At 45.1% G+C, this 18,177-nt stretch overlaps 1 protein-coding gene across 2 annotated transcripts in view; it reads right to left on the minus strand.

The window, feature by feature from the left end:
* Nucleotides 1–243: 243 nt before the first annotated feature.
* The window catches only part of FAT3 (FAT atypical cadherin 3), a 524,011-nt gene continuing 506,077 nt past the window's right edge, over nucleotides 244–18,177 (minus strand). Inside the window, exons 22-27 of one of the 2 annotated variants that reach the window (XM_070425875.1) lie at nucleotides 16,812–16,965; nucleotides 13,614–14,269; nucleotides 9,734–9,847; nucleotides 7,242–7,301; nucleotides 6,635–6,670; nucleotides 244–6,033 (exon numbers count right to left, since the gene is read on the minus strand). In XM_070425875.1, the coding sequence (XP_070281976.1) occupies nucleotides 5,411–6,033; nucleotides 6,635–6,670; nucleotides 7,242–7,301; nucleotides 9,734–9,847; nucleotides 13,614–14,269; nucleotides 16,812–16,965 (1,643 nt within the window). In that variant the 3' untranslated portion in view covers nucleotides 244–5,410. The remainder of the gene's footprint in view (nucleotides 6,034–6,634; nucleotides 6,671–7,241; nucleotides 7,302–9,733; nucleotides 9,848–13,613; nucleotides 14,270–16,811; nucleotides 16,966–18,177) is intronic. The other variant, XM_070425876.1, reaches the window with a different exon arrangement.

Below are 18,177 nucleotides of genomic sequence, written 5' to 3' on the forward strand. Positions count from 1 at the left end.
ATTTTCATCTGGAAAAACCCCACAGGGTATGTGCCCAGGAAGGAGCTGCATGCGCTTCCAGCATATGTGCATCAGAACCAGCAGAAGTTTTTCCGGGGGCGAGAAGTCTCTGAAAAAACCCACCTGCCCTGTGGAGACTGACGGCCCACAGGCCACGTGCGCAATAACTGAAGACAAATAGAAGGAGACACTGAAGAAGAGTCAACACAATGGCTAGTTTCATTTTTTTCTTTTTACTTGAAAACTTGTTTTAACCATCAAATTTTGTAAGTTATAAACCTGTACACTGTTGGTTTTTTGTTTTTTTGGCTGTCTTTTTTGTTGTTTTTGTTCTTTCATTTTATTTATTTATTTTTTATTTTTTAGAAAAAGAACACCAGACTAATCCTGCCAACAGCAATATATGCAGAAACACTCCGTTTCCATCAGGGGCAAGATTTACTGCAAGTGTTAGCTTTCCCCTTTGCATAAGGTTTGGCGTGTGATGTGTGTGCAAGTTTAGGTGAGTGCACATGTGTGTGGAGAAATGATATGTTTTAGTCTGAATCTGAAATGGCATTGATATTAGGGACTGAGTAACTGGGCAAAACACACTTATTTAAAAAATGCCAATAAGAACATCTGCTTGAAAACAGAGAAAGCGGAATGAAAACAGTAGAACCAAAGAATGTTTACAGTACATTTTGAAATGATTAAAAAACACCATTTTCAAACCCCAAATCCTTTATGTGATTGCGTGTCGTTGCCTCAGAAGGTTGCAGACCAACAGCATGGATGACTTAGAATTGTATTCGACCCCCCAAATTAAAGCATCCTGATAGGCATCAAATACAGTATCTACAAAAGCTTGGAAAATTGAAACCATTATATACAATTTTATAAACATTTTAAACACCAAAACATACATCTTTTACAAACCAGCCTGTTTGCAACAGGTAAATTTACAAGACAATCTCTCCAATACAGTGCTTAGAAAGAACTGCTTACACTCCCCACACATTTCTCACTTCCCGAAATGCAGTAGTATGGGCTCATGAAATTGTTCAATAGTAGCAATTCAGGTATTGGTTTGCTGGAAGGGTACTACAGTACATATTAATGGGTCCAAACACGCTCCAGGTGACTATATGATTCTCTAGTGCATCCTAAACATTGGAAGAAACTTATTATGGCCTTTGTGTAATATTACATACTTGTAATTATTGCTTTCATTATTACATAAGGAAAGAAAATCTTAATTCTTTTCCTCTCTCTTAGCCAATTGGCTAAGTAGTAACTGATGCCAAAGCCACCAATGGTGACTCTAAACCCTAGAATTATACAACCAGAAGCTTAAAGACACTGTGGATTTTCACCAGAATAATGTGCAGTTGAACGTTGCAGGACAAAACCCAGGGAAAACACAGAACCACCTGCTCACAGACCACACAAAACAATGATGCTGAAGAAATGCCTTTCCCAATTCCCATGCCCCATGGTTTGAAGCTAAAAAACATAAGACATAAAAGCCTAATCACTTTATCAATACCTGTGTCTTGGAAGGGCAGCAGAAGAAAGAGAAGAGATAATTATTTGGGCAACCCTTGCAAAATGAACACTAAATCTTCCTGAATTTTCTCATATGAAAGCGTTTTCTGGACCCTAAATGATTTACTTTGCTATATCTTTCCTCAATTTCCTGATTTGATTATGTAGACACAGCATTAATGGGGACAGTGGGGGGGGGGGGGGAGTAAATAGGAGATGGTTGACGGTATATATGTGTATATATATATATATATATATATATATATACATATATATACACACACACACACACACACACACATAATGGACAAACGTAGGTTTATAGTTGTATGTGAAACAGAGTTTATCCTTGTACTATTATTTATTCTTGAATTATATATTTTTCCATACAAACAACTGTCAACCTATTTTTACTCACCCCTGTATATCTTACTTGCTTCTTTCGAGGCTGTAATAGTGATTCCTAAGGGGAATCCCAGGGAAGTTCCAGGAATGCAGCATAAATTCCCTTTCCAGGCCTTCACACTGGTTCTCTGATAGGGCAAACAATTGCATGGACTTGACCTACTCATATTGCTAAGTCTTCTCCAGTGGCGCTTTGTGAATGGGCAGGATGTGAGTACATGGAAAGCTGGCATGGAATGGAACTCAGCAGCAACAAGGCGCGTACAAGACATTGAATAAACACCTACTTTTATTCACCCTTTACAGCCCCAGAGCTCAGCTTCCCATGTGACAAACATCTAGTCTAACCAGAATGTGCACCATACAAGTAAAGTGCCTACAACAGGCTATGGCATTGGCTTCCAGGAGGCGGCACATACATGTGAGCAAAACGGGAAAACACTAGTTGGCTTCCATCGTATCCACGTGGTTCAGCACAGTGGCGGGAGTAGGAACAGACACCAGGACTGGTATGGGGGAAAAAAAGGAAAAACCACAATGCACCCCGTCGATCATCTTATAAACCGAGTGTCACCATAATTGATGACTAGCCTGGGTTCCATTCTGTAATTATCATTCCATCCTCATTTTAGAAAACATTCATTTGGTGAAAGCAGCATTTTGATAAATGTTCAAAGAAATGTGTGAATTCTGTAACTGTACACTCCCTAGCGGAGCTGCTAGCGAACATGAGGTCATGAGGCTTCCAAAGAAATAATCTCCACGATTTCTAGCATATTCCACAGCAAGAATGGTGGGAAGTCAGAAGGTCCAGCAGATGCCATTTCCCAGGCAGTGTAACAGTGACTGTTACATGGAAAGGATGTTCAGCTACTTAACCTCCTGTGTGAGGTTGGGCAAGTGCCTTCCCCTCTTTGGGCATGTTCCCTCTTTCATACAAATAAGAGGGTTGGACAAATCTTAAGGACCCAGATCTTCAAATCAGCAGACATCCCTCCTAGTTCCATCTGACTGAAAACCATTTCATAATCTACAGGGAAGTCCAATTTTCCAAAAAAATGAAAAGCTACGTGTTCACAGGGTAATGAATAAAAACATACCATGCTTGTCTGGTATGCATTTAGTTGCAGAGCTATTCTGCAGAAAACCAGGGGAAGCTCTTCTGATGAAAGAGGTATTTTATATAGGTCAGAACCAAGGGAGGGCACAGATTTCTTGGGTGACTTCACAACTGCATTAGGTTCTATTTATTCCTTCATTATGGTGTCAGTCAGGCATTCTCCCCGGAGGGGATGCTGTGTAAGCAATAGTGACTCACTGGCATTAATCTCCTTCTAATATTTCCTGGGGGCGAGGAATGAATTGTTGGTTTTACTTTGATGGTTTTTATGACATTGCATCATTAAAAGTGTAGCAGTGATTCCATTCTAGACCATTAGCTTGTCATTTTCTCCATGATTCTGGAAAAATGTGCTTCTTACATAAGAAAAATACCAAAGATTTTTATCCTCCAAAGCAGCCAGGGTGAAATTCATGCATTTCAAGCCCACGGTGCAGATAATGCTTCCGTGAGTAGGTCTAAGCAAGAGACAGGCAGAGGAGAAAAGCCGAAACATTTGTGAGATGTATCCGTGGACTCAGGAAGCTTGACAATGAAAAGGATTTTTTTTTTTTTTTTTACAACAAACTTCAGGAATACTGACTCCTACAAAGAAGTGGATTCGACATCATTGAAACAAATAAAAATATGTCTGAGTGGGCGATACACAGACTCGGGAGGGCACAATTACACACCAATGTCATGTGTCATCAGCAACTGTGGACACAGATTTGCTCATGAAGCAGATAGTGCAAATATGCATTTACTTACCGTGGCCACCACACACGCAGCCATCATCTGATTGAAGCGAAAGAGGAAAGTCACTCAACGAGTCAACGTTCAGCTTCGAGTGCTGAGTTATTGTACTTCCCGTGGGATGATTCCCCTGTCAGTTTTGGAAACTCACGGCCAAAGTCCACATGTCAGATAGAGGAGAACCCCAGGGTGTAATGAAACATTATATTTTTCAAACAAGAGTTTAGTTCCAGAAAATGATAACAAAATACTGTTGTTGTGTGTTGTTGTTTTTTTTTAAAGCACAGTTTTGCTTTAAGTTAATATAAATGGCAGTACCAAAATAAAGTTAACTGAACCGGAGTAAAATATGGCGTTTGGTGTTTCTCTGACATCACAGAGATAGAGAAACTGGAAGGTCCGCCTCGCAGGCAGAATTTTCCACGTAGTCCACAGCCTAAGACGTCCACGCTCACGGTCCTCAAGAGCAGCCTTACTGAGCGCAAGCACGTGCTTGTACATAGGCCCAGACACACACACAGACACACTATTATAATTTATACACAAACACGAATGTACTTTTCTAAAAACACAATTGCATTTATAGTGATGATGCGAACCAGTTTAGAACAACACTCAGATTGTATTTGCATTATCAAGAATTGTGATTATCTGGCTGAACACTTTGAAAGTGTTATATTTGATTCCCCCCTCCCCCCACTAAATTTGTGAATTCTGCTTAAACCTCTAAATATCTCTCATTCTAGAGAATAAAGTACCAAAATATAACGCCTCCTCCCCCTTTTATTTCCTGATTCTCAGGAGAAAGGCCAATTTCTGCAGGAGTGTTAAAATTGTAGTTACAGCCAGGAATGTTTCATGGAAAACAGGTAATCACATTCTTTCTAACGCTTGAACAATGTTAACGTCCCCAGCCCACACAGTGGTACCCAAATATCCTCTTGTTCTTCTTCATTGTACCTTTCTCAAAGATCATAAAACCCAACTATATAATATTGGATGCTTAACACAAACAAACAAAAATAACTAAGCATACTAAACAGGTTACCTAAACCTAATTTTATAGCTGAAAATTGGGCAGCTTATAAAAAAAAAATAAAGTTGATTTTTAAAGGCTCCAGCCCATTTTCTCGTTTGTTTAATATCTGTTTTTCTTTCCTTTTGCCTAAGTGACTAACTTTTCCAACGATGATGACTAGTGTTTTCATTCCCTCTCCCCCACCATTGGCTGAAAATTACATGCCTCTTTGCTCATTGTTGCCAGTTAGTAATACTGCAAGGGCTGATGCCGGAATACTTTCCAGGGCACAATACTGCACAAAGCCATACAAGACCGACGGTGTAACTTAGGGGGTGCAATGTATTCCCCCTTTAAAACCTTGGCGAGCTTTCTTGGTCATGAACGCAGGTACATACTGCAAGGGCGATCAGTCCCCTCTCAGAAACAATTTCTGAGCCTTTTCCTTTGCACCCAACTGGCTTGAAACAGCTTGACTTGTGAAGAAGGTCCCTGTGGGAAATACCTGCATTTCCTCCTCCGCTCAACACACTGCTCTGCGTGGAGACACAAGCCCAGCCAGTCTCCTTCCGAACCCAACAGCGCAAAGCACCGAGGCGCGTCCCCTACACTTGGGTCTGGTGTTGAGTCTCCATGAAGGGGATGTGAAGGCTGGCGAGGCTGAGCTCCCCGACGCTCTCATAGTCACTCATGGCTACGTCGGCATCCTCAAAGCCGCAGCTGGCCGACACATCGGAGGATGAGGTGCCTCTGGAATTGTGCAAGGACAGAGACACACCGTCTGCTGGGCCCGCGGTCTCGGTGCCCTGGTTCATGTTGACACCAAAAGTACTAAATTCACAGCCGGCAGGTGGGCCCACCAGCTCTGCTTCGTTGGGGAATGGGTGAGGGGGGAGGTACTGGCTGGGATGGAACTGGGGCCTCCTCCTGCAGTCTGGGCTCAGGGTGCCGGCCAGTGAGACAGGCTGGGAGGGTGGCAGGGTCTCGTACTGGTCCGGGAAGTCCTCGGGCAGGGGAGGGGGCAGCTGGTCCTGACTCAAGAACTCCTCTTCGTGAGGGGGTGGGTACTCGCTGTCGATGTCGTAGCCGCCCAGGTAGTAGTCGCTCTCCAGCTCCCGCGTGCTGCCCTGGTGTGCAGAGCCTCCCTCCTGGTTCTCATAGTTGGGCACCTCCTCTATGTCCGACAGGCGGGCGGCCGGCATCCAGTCAGAGGTGTCCCAGTGGTAGGCTGTGAGCAGAGAAGCCCTGATAGTTAATTTCCTCCAGGCTGGAGTTGGGGCAGGGTTTGGAAAGGAGCAGATAAGGGACCTGGCATGCAACTCACATCCGAGGGACCCTACGGAGCCAAGTCACGTGCATGCTCCTTTCAGGCTCAATCAGGGGCCAGCCCATGCTCTGGCCCTGGGGGAGCAAGGCAGTGGCAGCTCTGAGAGATGGGGCTGCAGCACCTTACACCCAGCCATGCCGTAGAGATGGCCAGAGAGGGCATGCTGAGGATCACAGAGCCCCTACCCCATCCTCTCTTCCTATCCCTACGCCAAGTGCAGAGCCAGGCTGGCAACACGCTCCCAGAGAGATAGGCGTCAGCTGTCCTGTGGACCACAGAAGTCAGGGAGGTGTGCACGCCAATGGACGAACCGCACGCACAGGAGTAGCTGGGGGAGGGGGGATGGGGGCAGGGCTTTCACCTCCAATACCAAGCTCACAAGACACCTGGAACATGCAAAACGCAGATCAAAGAAAAATGGAGGGAGAGGGACAGGGTAAGAATGAACTCAGCAATTCAGAACACAGAAGGAAAACGTTATGCTGGGTCACAGCAGAGTCACCTCGGTTGTAGTTCTGTCCTTGATCCATGACAGACACTGTTTAAACACAAAGTGAGAGGTAAAACTGATCATCCAAGCCATGTGCAGGGGGCAAAGGAGAACATTTTAGATGACTTAAAAACATGCCTCTATTTCTCCCCGCTGTTATCTAGGAAATAAAAAGACAAATCCCATCCACACCAGGCCCTAATTGTATCATGACACTAATACAAGTTACCTGATTGAAATTGATTCCCAATATATTGAATGATTTCTTAAGTGTTCCCACTCATAGTAGGTGCTCAATGAATACACGTTGCATGTAAGAATGAATTTAGCATTAATCTTGATTCTAAGTATTTGGGTACTCTTCTCTTGGAAGAGATTTTATAAAAAGAGCATCCTGTGTATTTGAAAAAATTATAAACTCGATTTTTTTTTCAAAATTTTAAAATTTACCCCAATTCCTAGAGAAATATCCAGTGTCTCCTTTAAAAAACACCTGTGTATTGCCTCCTCTGTTGCTAGCTGATTAAAATCACCCCTAGTTCAGAGTAACAAGGATGCCATATTCCCAAAAGGATAACTCTTTACACAAAGAAATGCTATGGAAGAAAAAAGTAAATACCTTCATTCTCTATAGTGTCAACTACATTGTTGACAAGCTGAATGACAGTCACTATGGATGCTTGTGGCCAGGAAAAGAAGACAGGAGGGAGGGGAAGGACAGCTTCAGGTTAGTTATGTATTTTACACATACGTTAATTTTTCTTAACAACAGCAATAGCAACAACAAAGGTGCGGCATGCAAACACCCAGAGCCTTCCCACAGTCCATCCAGTAGGCAGTGATCCAGTGGACACTGTTTTCCAGGGTCCCAGGCTTCTGGGAACAGAAGGGAAATGGCCCACGTCGGGGCCATTCCTCCTGAAAGGCAGGATGGGCAGGGATTGCTGGGTCATATATTCACACTTCATGGATATTCACACTTCATGGCCCAGTGAAATCCATCTAGGAAGGTAAGCTCAGGCTAATTTCTCATTAGCAAACTCCCAGTATCTCTAGAGGAGACCTCACTATTCCCAAAGAGAATTCTTTGTTGATCAGCCATGCCACCACGACCAAGTGCCATGATGGAGGATAACCTTTGCAGGACTGGTGGCTTTACTCTCACACAATGCCACCATAGACTAGAATGATCCAAGGCCCAGTTCTCTCCAGTAAAGTGTAGACAGATGTCAGCATTTGACCTCTGAAATAGTTAGAATCAGGGAAGGAGATTTCTGTACTCTCTAAGAGTTGCATTAACATTGGATACCAGCAACTTGTTAAAACTAATGAGAATTCCTGTACTGCCTGCTTTAGTTAGGACCAATCCAGGATATTAAACATGTAAGTCTGCGCGTGTGACTTAAGAGCACATAGAGCAGAGCCCATGAGAATAGTCAACATGGCATCACTGCGGGAGCTGCTGCCTGGAGTTTGGAAACTATCGGTTCTCGGTTGCTTCTCTACAGAACACAAACCGGTGACAGCTGTTCCTCTGGCTGGGGATGAGAAAAGGAATGAGCACCCAGGCAAACCTAGAGGCGAGCACCTGACCTCCTAAAAATGGTCAGAAGAAAATGCACTGTTATATAGGATGTCATCCCAGCAGCCAGATAAACTGAGGCTCTCAGGGGTGCCATGTATTGGGGTGGAAGTGATTTTGGGTAGTGGTGGTGAAAGTGGACTATCTTATTTCCATGACTGCTATGGCCTTCGAGCTCACCTGCGCCTGTGTTTACCTGGAGGGCAAAGACAATGTTGTTTTCATTTTGTACTTCTGGGCACAAAATGTCCAGCATAGGGTTCAGCACACAGAAGAAACTCAACAAGGGTTTATGGGTTGAATGATTACATAAAGTAATAAATATTCAACTTTTGCTAATCCTATATAATAAAAGGCTAATATGCAAATCAACTGAACAATGGAATGACTGGTCACTATGACATGTACTGACCACCAGGGGGCAGATGCTCAATGCAGGAGCTGCCCCTGGTGGTCAGTGCGCTCCCACAGGGGGAGTGCCGCTCAGCCAGAAGCCTGGCTCACGGCTGGCAAGCGCAGCGGTGGTGGCGGGAGCCTCTCCCACCACCTCAGCAGCGCTAAGGATGTCCAACTGCCGGCTTAGGCCTGCTTCCTGCAGGGAGCGGGCCTAAGCCATCAGTCAGACATCCCTCACAGGCTCCTGGACTGTGAGAGGGCGTAGGCCAGGCCAAGGGACCCCTCCCCAAGTTCACGAATTTCATGCACCAGGCCTCTAGTTGCTTATAAATGAGAAAATGACACAGGTAAGGCTAACTATCTCTGTGGATGACTATTTGAAATTATTCCCAGTTCACCACTCTGGCTGTATTAAGACCATTTCTGCTACAAGGAGCACAACCCATCTTCCAAAGCTGGTTCCTTAGCTCTGGAAACCCAGTCCAGCAACCTCTTCATTAACGTAAGTTCACAAGAGGCAGAGGTAAATGCTTTGGAGTGCCAAGGAGGTCCATGAACCACATGGAATTGCATGCAACTTCTGGGTATATGTGCATTTTTCTAAGGAGCTGATGCATAGTATTCAACAGATTCTGCAAAGGCCCTTGACCCCAAATGATCATAAGGGGGTTCAACTGAATGAAGATGTCACTTCTATGGGAAGGAGTTTCTATGGGAAGGTCTTGGCTCTTAACTAATTTCTAATAAAATGGAGGTTGGGTGTATAGTGAAGAGATATGATTAGTAAAATTTAAAAAACACACACAAATAAATTACACTGTTTGCTAGTGGTTATCATTTGGGATGAGGCAGTTCCATCATGAACCAAATCAAAGAGGACGCATTACTGGAGGCCCAGGGGAGCCTTGACAACCCCTGATGCAGATCCCCGGGCCTGCTCACAGCTTCAGCTCAATAGATGCTCCTTCAGCAATGAGGCCCAACAATGGAGCCAACCAGAAAACTGGTGAACACCTGCACACGCCCAGGATCAGGTCAAGAACCCAAACTGGTCACATCCCCTTCCTCTCAACCACGGATGCCAGCACAGGAAGCGGAAGCCACCCCGGGGAGACAGATCCATGACTTCTTACCATTATCATCACCAGAATCCGACTGGAAGGAGCTCAGGGACTGCACTTCAGAGTTGCTGCCTTTGTTGCTGCCTGCAAAGCAGGTCACTTCTCCCGGGTCATCAGCTCCTTTGTCTTGATGGACAGCGAGAGAACAAGCAGAAATGACACTGGTTACCCCGTGCGTACTTCCAGCCCGGCCACCCCCGGAGTTCACTCCTCCGAGCTCGTTCATTTGCTCAGAGAAAATAATTTAGCTCCACAGCAGAGAATTGATTGTGCCACTGGGGACAAAGGTCCGTCTGTCAATCAAGTGATTTACATTATGGATTCAAACCCTTAACCCTTGGTAAATGAGCTTCCAAAGAGCTGACAGCCCAAAGTAGCTGCTCCCTCCTCAAAGGGAAGCCTAACTGAAGAGTGAACCGGGATGAAGTGTCGGGGCTGCTCTCTGCCATTCAGAGTTAATTTAAATCATTTGCATGAACCCATGTGGTGTCAACACCGGGTTAAATGAGATTGCTTTTAAAATAGGGGTATACATATTTTATAGGCAAGAATGCCTTTGCATTATCCTGACTTCCATCTCTGGGAGTGAGTGGAGTTCTCAGCACTGCCTTCTAGAGGGCAGTGTCGCATCAGCTTTGGGAATGACCATGTTCTGCACTCAGGTAGGAGGGCAGCTGGTGGTGTAGAGGTGTCCTCATCCTCCTTTGCCATACAAAGATAGACTGAACTAACTCTCTCTCTCTCTCTCTCTCTCTCTCTCTCTCCCTCCCTCCCTCCCTCCCTCCCTCTCTCCCCAGAGTTACCTTCTTATTTGATGGACTAAGGAAAACAATAAAAATAACCCATATTTTGAAACTGTCAAGTGAAAAATGAATTGGCGACCTGGAGATTGTCTCGCCAGCTAACCGCATTGCTTAACAAAGAATGAAATGTATTAAATAAAAACCCAATAATACTTCGGGGGGGGGGGGGGAATGTGAGTTTTGGCCTGAGGTGGATTCTGGAAATAAAGCTGTCACATTACGAAGCGAGTGGAGGGAAATGACCACCAGGAAAAGCTTCACATCACCCTGTAACATGATGATGGCATGATGGTATAAAGAGATGGAGACTTGTGACTCAGGGAAAAGTGGCTGGGGAAATCCCTGATTCTCCCACAAAGGGTGATGGCAGTAGCGGGCAGCACCGTGGCTCTGTCCCTGCTGTCAGATGCTGAAGACACAGCAAAATGATGAGCTAGCTAAACAACTCATCTGAGTGGAGAGAGACGCCCACCAGGGAGAAATTCACCTTCCAACAGCCACACCTCAGACAATAAGAAGATGTGCCTTTGAAAAGCATGAAGTGGGCACCAGGCTTAGCCCTGAACACAAGGGAAAGAATGACAAATGATCTACCCTGGTGAATATAGTGCTGTGCATAAAACTGCTCTCTCCATGTCTCCATTTATTCAAACCCCGCTTTTTCATTGTTAAATAAAAATGAGCCTTTCCTTTATCTAGTGCAAGCAGGTCAAACTTGCGGCCCGCATGCTTCATTTATTTGGCCCGTGTTAGCCTTTGAGTTTGACATGCTTGATCTAGTGGATTGGCAAGTTTAACTTTACAGATGATTTGGGAGAGAATAAATGTGTCTCCAGAAAACCAGAGTCAGTAGATTTAGAACAGTTGGGGCAGCACTAGAATAGAACAGAGGCCCTCCTCTAGCAAGGGATGCTCTCTCTCTCACATCCCTCTCCCTCCTTCCTGCTATAGCTTCCAAGGGCAGTGTTGGTGAGACCACAGGCTCTGAACTCTGGGGTACCAGGTTTGAATTGTTACCTCCCCCTCTTGCTAGCTACTTTCCGTTAGGCAAGTTATTTGGATTTAAGATGATCGCCACACTGCAGTGATGGTTTTTTTATTTTTAATCTTCATCCAAGGTTGCATGTTTTTTAAAATTGATTTAAGGGAGGAGAGAGAGAGAGAGAGAGAGAGAGAGAGAGAGAGAGAGAGAGAGAGAGAAACATCAATCAGCTCTGTGTCCCAACTGGGGATCAAACCTATAACTTAGGTAATGTGACCTGACCAGGAATCGAACCCACAACCTTTTGGTGTATGGGACCATGCTCTAACCAACTGAGCCACCTCGCCAGGGGCTGCAGTGATGGCTTTTTATGTTTATCTGATACCTCTGTTTTCTCACCAAATCTCTTTGCCTTGAACCTTTGCCTTCTGGATTCTGTCTTGGTAACTCACCGAAACGTTCTTGAGATCATTAAGATCTTCTAAATGCTGAGTGCAATTCAGATTTTAGCCTGTGTCCTCCTTGACAGTTTTACAGTACTCAGCCCTGCAGACCTTATTGATATCGTTGGCTTCTGCATGGCTGCCCCTTCCTTTTTTCTGTGCTCTCTTTGTTGAGACATGTTTGTCTCCCTTCCTGGCCTTTCCCTCTATCCATTTCCTACATGTTGGCATCTCCACGGTTCTTTTGCAGGCCCAACTCAACCATCCTCTCTGCTCCTGCTCCCCCAGAGAGCTCACCCTCCTAGAGGTTCAACCCTCCTGCCTGCAGGTGTCCACCTCCAGCCTCACCTATCTCCTGAACAACAGAGCCAGACACCCCTCGTGTGTCCTTTCCCCTGGTCCAGATGCTCACTGCTTCTGGAAGGCCCTCTCCAATAGGTTCCTACCAAAGCCTTACGCATGCTCAACAACACCAGTAGGCATGCCCCTTTCCTCCAGGAGTACGCCCAGTGTCTCCTCAGATGCATATGCTCTCTAGCTTCTTTTGAAACTATCTTTTCTTCCTACCTTCTATCCCAACACACATCATAGTACACCCAGGGTGTCCCTGCTACTCAAATAGAAAGCTATTTGGCCTGATGAAAAGTTACAGGTTACCATAGAGCTTGTCTTAGTTTCATCCTGACTGATGTTAGGGCAGGGGAAATCATCACCAGCCCTCACCCAGATGTTCACAAACACCATCTCTACTTTCTTCTTTCATTGGTCCTATTTAGTCTCTTCTCCAAGGAATAGAGCCATCTTTTAAAAATATGAATTAGATTATGGCATTCAGCTGCTTCAAAACCCACACTAGGCTTGCTGTTAAAATGCACCCACACCCTCCGGTGGTCACCAAGTTCCAACTACATTGATCTCCTCCATGTTCTTCAAGATGCCCAGGGCTTTCCCTCCCCAAGGCCTTTGAACCTGTGGCTCTTCCCTTTGCCTAGAATACTGCTGCTGCATGAGGCCAAAGGGGTGGGAAACACCACCATCTGGCCCAGACCTCTCTTCCTGCCTTTGGTTCACTGTCTTATTTCATGGCCCCTGCATTCCAGTCAAATGGAACGACTTGCTTTCCTTCTGGTCATGTGGACTGTCCTCCTTTCTCCAGATCTATAATCCACCAGGATCCAACTCAAACGCCTCTGCTCTTCTCAAGTCCTCACTCTGTAAGACCGGAAACACTCTCTTCCTCTGACCCTCCAGAGCGTACTCTCGGGGTATCACTCCTGTAGCTACACTGCTTGCTTTCCCGCCAGCGGTGCGCTTCTGTGAGAAGAGCCTGGGCTTTAGGGTTTGGCAGCCCTGCACTGCAGTCCCTCTCATTAGCTTTTAGACTCTCACTAGCCTTGTGACCATGGGCATCTTACGATGCTCTCTGAGCCTCATTTTCCCCATCTGTAAATGGGGATAAGAACTAGACCAGTTTTTGAGGGTTGCTCTCTGAACACAATATCAGAACATGTCATAACAAGTGCGTGTCTCTGCGGGTTCTCTCTCCCTCTCCAAACCCCCTTCTCAAGTGCCCACACACCTGTGGCTTCTCGTGACTGCCAGTGGAATAGATAATAGATAATAGATAATAGATAATAGATAATGATGCATAACTTCCTACTCACTCTCAGTCCCCGCATCCCAGCCATTCTTCCGGATGGAATCGCAGTCCGAGCGGCAGGGCGACACGGCGGGCAGGTTGGGGGCCACGCTGCACACGACCACACCCCGCCTGGCCGTCAGGATGCGCGGTGACTCGGGGTGGAAGGTGGTCATCTCCTGGTGCTCGCCCCCCAGCCCGTCCACGATCTTGTCCAGGTTGCTCCTGGAGTCGCTCTGGAAGCAGGGGGTGTAGGCCATGGGGCGCACGGGCACCTGCGGGGGCCCCACCTCCTGGTAGAGGTTGCGGCCGTCCCCTCCGCCCCGCAGGTTCCGGAAGGGAACGCCGTTGCTCTTGTGGAGCAGCGCGGCCGTGGCGGGGTCCTGCACCAGCGTGATGTTGTTGCGGGAGTAGTGCTTGCGGAAGACCTTCTTGCGGAAGACGATGAACAGGACCACCAGGATGAAGATGACGAAGAGGACCACGGCGATGCCGATGAGCTCCTCCTTGCCCACGTAGGCGTGGCCGGCCTGGATGTTGGGCACCACCACGGGGCGCAGCCCGCAGTGCGGGCCCGCGAAGCCCGGGGTGCAGTTGCACAGGAAGGTGCCGAACACGTTGACGCAGGAGCCGCCGTTCTCACACTCCTCCCGCTCGCACTCGTTGATGTCCTCTTCACACCTGCGGGGCCAAACACACACAAGCCCCCTCTCCAGCCGCGGACCTGACCACGCAGGCTCCGGCCCTGGAGCGCCATTGAAAGCTGATGTCTTGAAAAGAAAAGAAAGCACCCTGAAAAGGGTGTGATGGTGTGTGCGGGAGGTGGCCTGCATCATCAGCATGCATTAAGGTATTTCTCTCCCCAATCTCTCCCAGGTAGTCTGACCCTACCCTGGCGGGGGCAAAATAAAGGCTGTTTTGGGAGAGAAGGAGCAAAACGAGAAAGAATGGATGCTGTGGACGAGGTACTGGTTCCCAAATTCTTGGGGCCAGACACATTTCAGAATTTCAATTTTTGCAATTTTAGAAATGACATGTAGTACATTATCTTTGATAGTATGTAACATACTCACCCCACCCCAGAAACAGGCATAGGACCCAAAATCAAATACTGGTACACCAGTGTTTCCACAGTAAAACATATAGATATTTACACTAAATGAAAGAAATAAAGACCAGAAATAGTTGTATAGTAGCTTTGGCTATTTGGAGCACCAAAGTAATTTGCCACGAATTTATCCACAATCCTGTCAGTTCTCTGAGCTTTGGATTTTGTAGAATTGCAGATAAAGACCTGTGAAACTCTACATACCCTATATGGAGTTTCCTGAGAGGAGGAAGTCTTTAATTCTGACAATTTCCTCTAATGGTTACAGTCATTTTTGGCCTTTGTGCAATTGGGGAAATGGGGTGTGATACGTTAATAGGTGGGTAGGTGCATGGAGGGCTACATGTCTACATATCTTCAGATTTTATGCCTATGTTAAAAGCTAATGCTAATCGCAGCCCCAGCTGGGCAGCTCAGTTGGTTGGAGCATCATCCCCTACACCAAAAAGTTTGCAGGTTTGATTCCCTGGCAGGGCACATGCCTGGGTTGTTGGTTCCATACAGAGTTGGGGCAACTGATTAATTTCTCTCTCTCTCTCTCTCTCTCTTTCTCAAATCCTTAAAAACAAACAAACAAAACATCCTCGGGGGAGGATTTAAAAAAAAAGTTAATGCTAATGCAGACGACTAGGAAAAAATGACTAAAACATTCTCGTGAAATATAATTAAATTACTTTTATTCTCTTTAAAACAAGCCAAGACTTGCTTTGAGTATAATTATAAGGCAAACATTTAACTCTTACTATTTCTTAGTTTAAAGTTATTTGAGAACACAGAGCTATTTTTCCTTCCCTTTTCTGTAATTCAGCAATTGTTCCGCTATATGCATTTAAAAGGCCCCATCACCTGTATTTTTGGTAATCCACTTCTTAAAATGTAGTCAAATGTCCCTAATTTGAACAGACTGAAGTCAGGTCAGTTGGAAATTAGTCAGAATCACTGAGTATTTAAAAAAATAAATGGAGCTTTATTACTTTAAATTGCATCCAAAGACTCAAAGTCAGTTAAGTATTTCCTGGTAAAGTCCTCGGGAGATTTGCTTTAATGAATACATAAGACTGATCTGTAATTAGTCTATCACTTGCTTGAGATTATATGCATAGACTTTTAAATCCATCAAGGATGGATGAAGGTGGCATTTTAGTAAAAATTTAAAATATTTCCTTTTCATCCAACTAACACTTTAATTTCCCTATTTCTTGGGAGTGGGAGAGAGAAGATTTGCAAAGGAAAGGTAGGCTTTAGTTTCTCAGAATGATCATAAAATTCTAAGGAGTAGAGTCCTGGTAATAATTTCTGGGGAAATGGGTAGTATGTCTGCCTCAGAATTATACTGGAAGCATGAGGGGTCAGTGATGACCTTCTTTAAAAGAATTGTTTTCTTGGTTACAGGACACATAGTAATTATATAAAAATTTGAAAATATAGAGAAGTATAAAGTAAAATATATAAATTACCCATAACCACATTACCCAGAGATAATCCCTGTTAACATTAGTCACTCGTAAGCACTCTTTATAGAAAGACTAGAGGCCCTATGCACAAAATTTGTGTGTGTGTGTGTGTGGGGGGGGGGGGGGTGGTAGTGGTGGTGCTCAGCCTGGCCTGCACCCTCTTGCAATCCAGGACCCCTCTTGCAATCTGGGACCGCTCGCTCCTAACCACTCACTCCTAACCGCTTACCTGCCTGTCTGCCTGATAGCCCATAACCACTTGCCTGCCTGACTGATCACCCCTAACCACTTACCTGCCTACCTGATCACCCTAACTGATTGCCTGCCTGATTGCTCCTAACCCCTAGCCTGCCTGCCTGATCTCCCCTAACCCCTCTGCCTGCCTGATTGCCCCTAACCACTCTGCCTGTCTGATCACCCCTAACTGCTAGCCTGCCTGCCTGATCAACCTTAACTGCCTCTGCCTCAGCCCCTCACCACTGTGGCTTTGTCTGGAAGGTTGTTCCGCTGTCTAGTCTAATTAGCATATTATACTTTTATTATAGATATTAACCCTTTGCCTGGCCTATCACTGGTAAATATTTCATCCCAGTTAGTTGTTTACTGTTTTGTCTTCTTAGCAACAGGAAACAGCATAAAAGACTTGAGCAATCTCACTTACGTGACTCCAGTGAGCCCAGCTTTGCAACTGCAGATGAAAGTATTTCCTATGGGGTCGCAGGAGCCTCCATTCCGACAAGGATTTGGGAAGCAGGCTGTGATCTCCGATTCACAGTTTCTCCCAGTGAACTGTGAGAGACAGGAACACTGATAGCCTGGGGGAAACAGAGGACCTCATGAGCCACGGATGCTGCTGGTAACACTCTGAGTGCACAGACTTGGTTATCACATGTCCTCCTAATCCTTCTGAACCAAATCAAAGGCAGATCCCAAATTCCAAAGATGATTAGTAAATTGGTTATTTTGAACTTGGAACACAGCTTTTCACAAAAATGCATGTAATGGTTTGGGTATCCCACTAGTCCTCAAAAATTCACTTCATTAAACACATATATGAATGCTCGTGAGAATGGTAAGAGACACCCAAGGAACACCCAAGATTCCAAGAGCAGAGACCAGGATGGGGAGGGAGATGCTACTCCCACCACACTGCTATTGAAAAGGACAGGATGCTTTCAGATAGGAGTTTATCACAGGTACCATGCCCAAGTCATCAGCCTCCTGAGAAGAGGTTTGTGTATAAAAGGTAAATGTTGTGAGACCGTGCATAGCTGAATATATCTTTACTTCACCCTTATGCCTCTTTGACAGTTAGGTTGTGTATGTAATTCTAAGCCAGTGGTTCTAAACCTTCCTAATGCTGCGACCCTTTAATACAGTTCCTCATGTTGTGGTGACCCCCAACCATAAAATTATTTTCGTTGCTACTTCATAACTGTAATTTTGCTACTGTTATGAATTGTAATGTAAATATCTGATATGCAGGATGTATTTTCATTGTTACAAATTGAACATAATTAAAGCATAGTGATTAATCACAAAAACAATATGTAATTATATGTTTTCCGATGGTGTTAGGCGATCCCTGTGAAAGGGTCATTCGACCCCCAAAGGGGTCTCGACCCACAGGTTGAGAACCGCTGTTCTAAGCAATTACCTCCATGTTACTTTTCAGAAATCTGAAGTTGTTTTGTTTCCTCGTTTATGTGTGAACTGGTTTCTCTTCATAACAGCTTGGAGTGTGTTCTCTTGTCCCCAGTTTTCTGAGATTTCACAATGATGTACTTCAGTGTGGGTTTCTTTCAATCAGTACTCAGTCGGCCCTTGCAATTTGGAAACTCTTGTCCTTTAACTTTGGGAAATTTTATTTATCACATTGACAATTTCCTTTCCTTTGTTCTCTCTGTTCTGTCTTTATAGAACTTTTGTGGTTTTCAGCTCAGATCTTTTGGATCTTGCTTGAATTTGGTCTGTCTCTCTTATATTACATCCCTGTGGGTTTTTGCTTTATTTTCTAAAAGTGTTTT

The sequence above is a fragment of the Myotis yumanensis genome, unplaced genomic scaffold, assembly GCF_028538775.1.
Source record: "Myotis yumanensis isolate MYYU_CA2020_CCGP unplaced genomic scaffold, mMyoYum1.0.hap1 SCAF_10, whole genome shotgun sequence".
NCBI lineage: Eukaryota > Metazoa > Chordata > Mammalia > Chiroptera > Vespertilionidae > Myotis > Myotis yumanensis.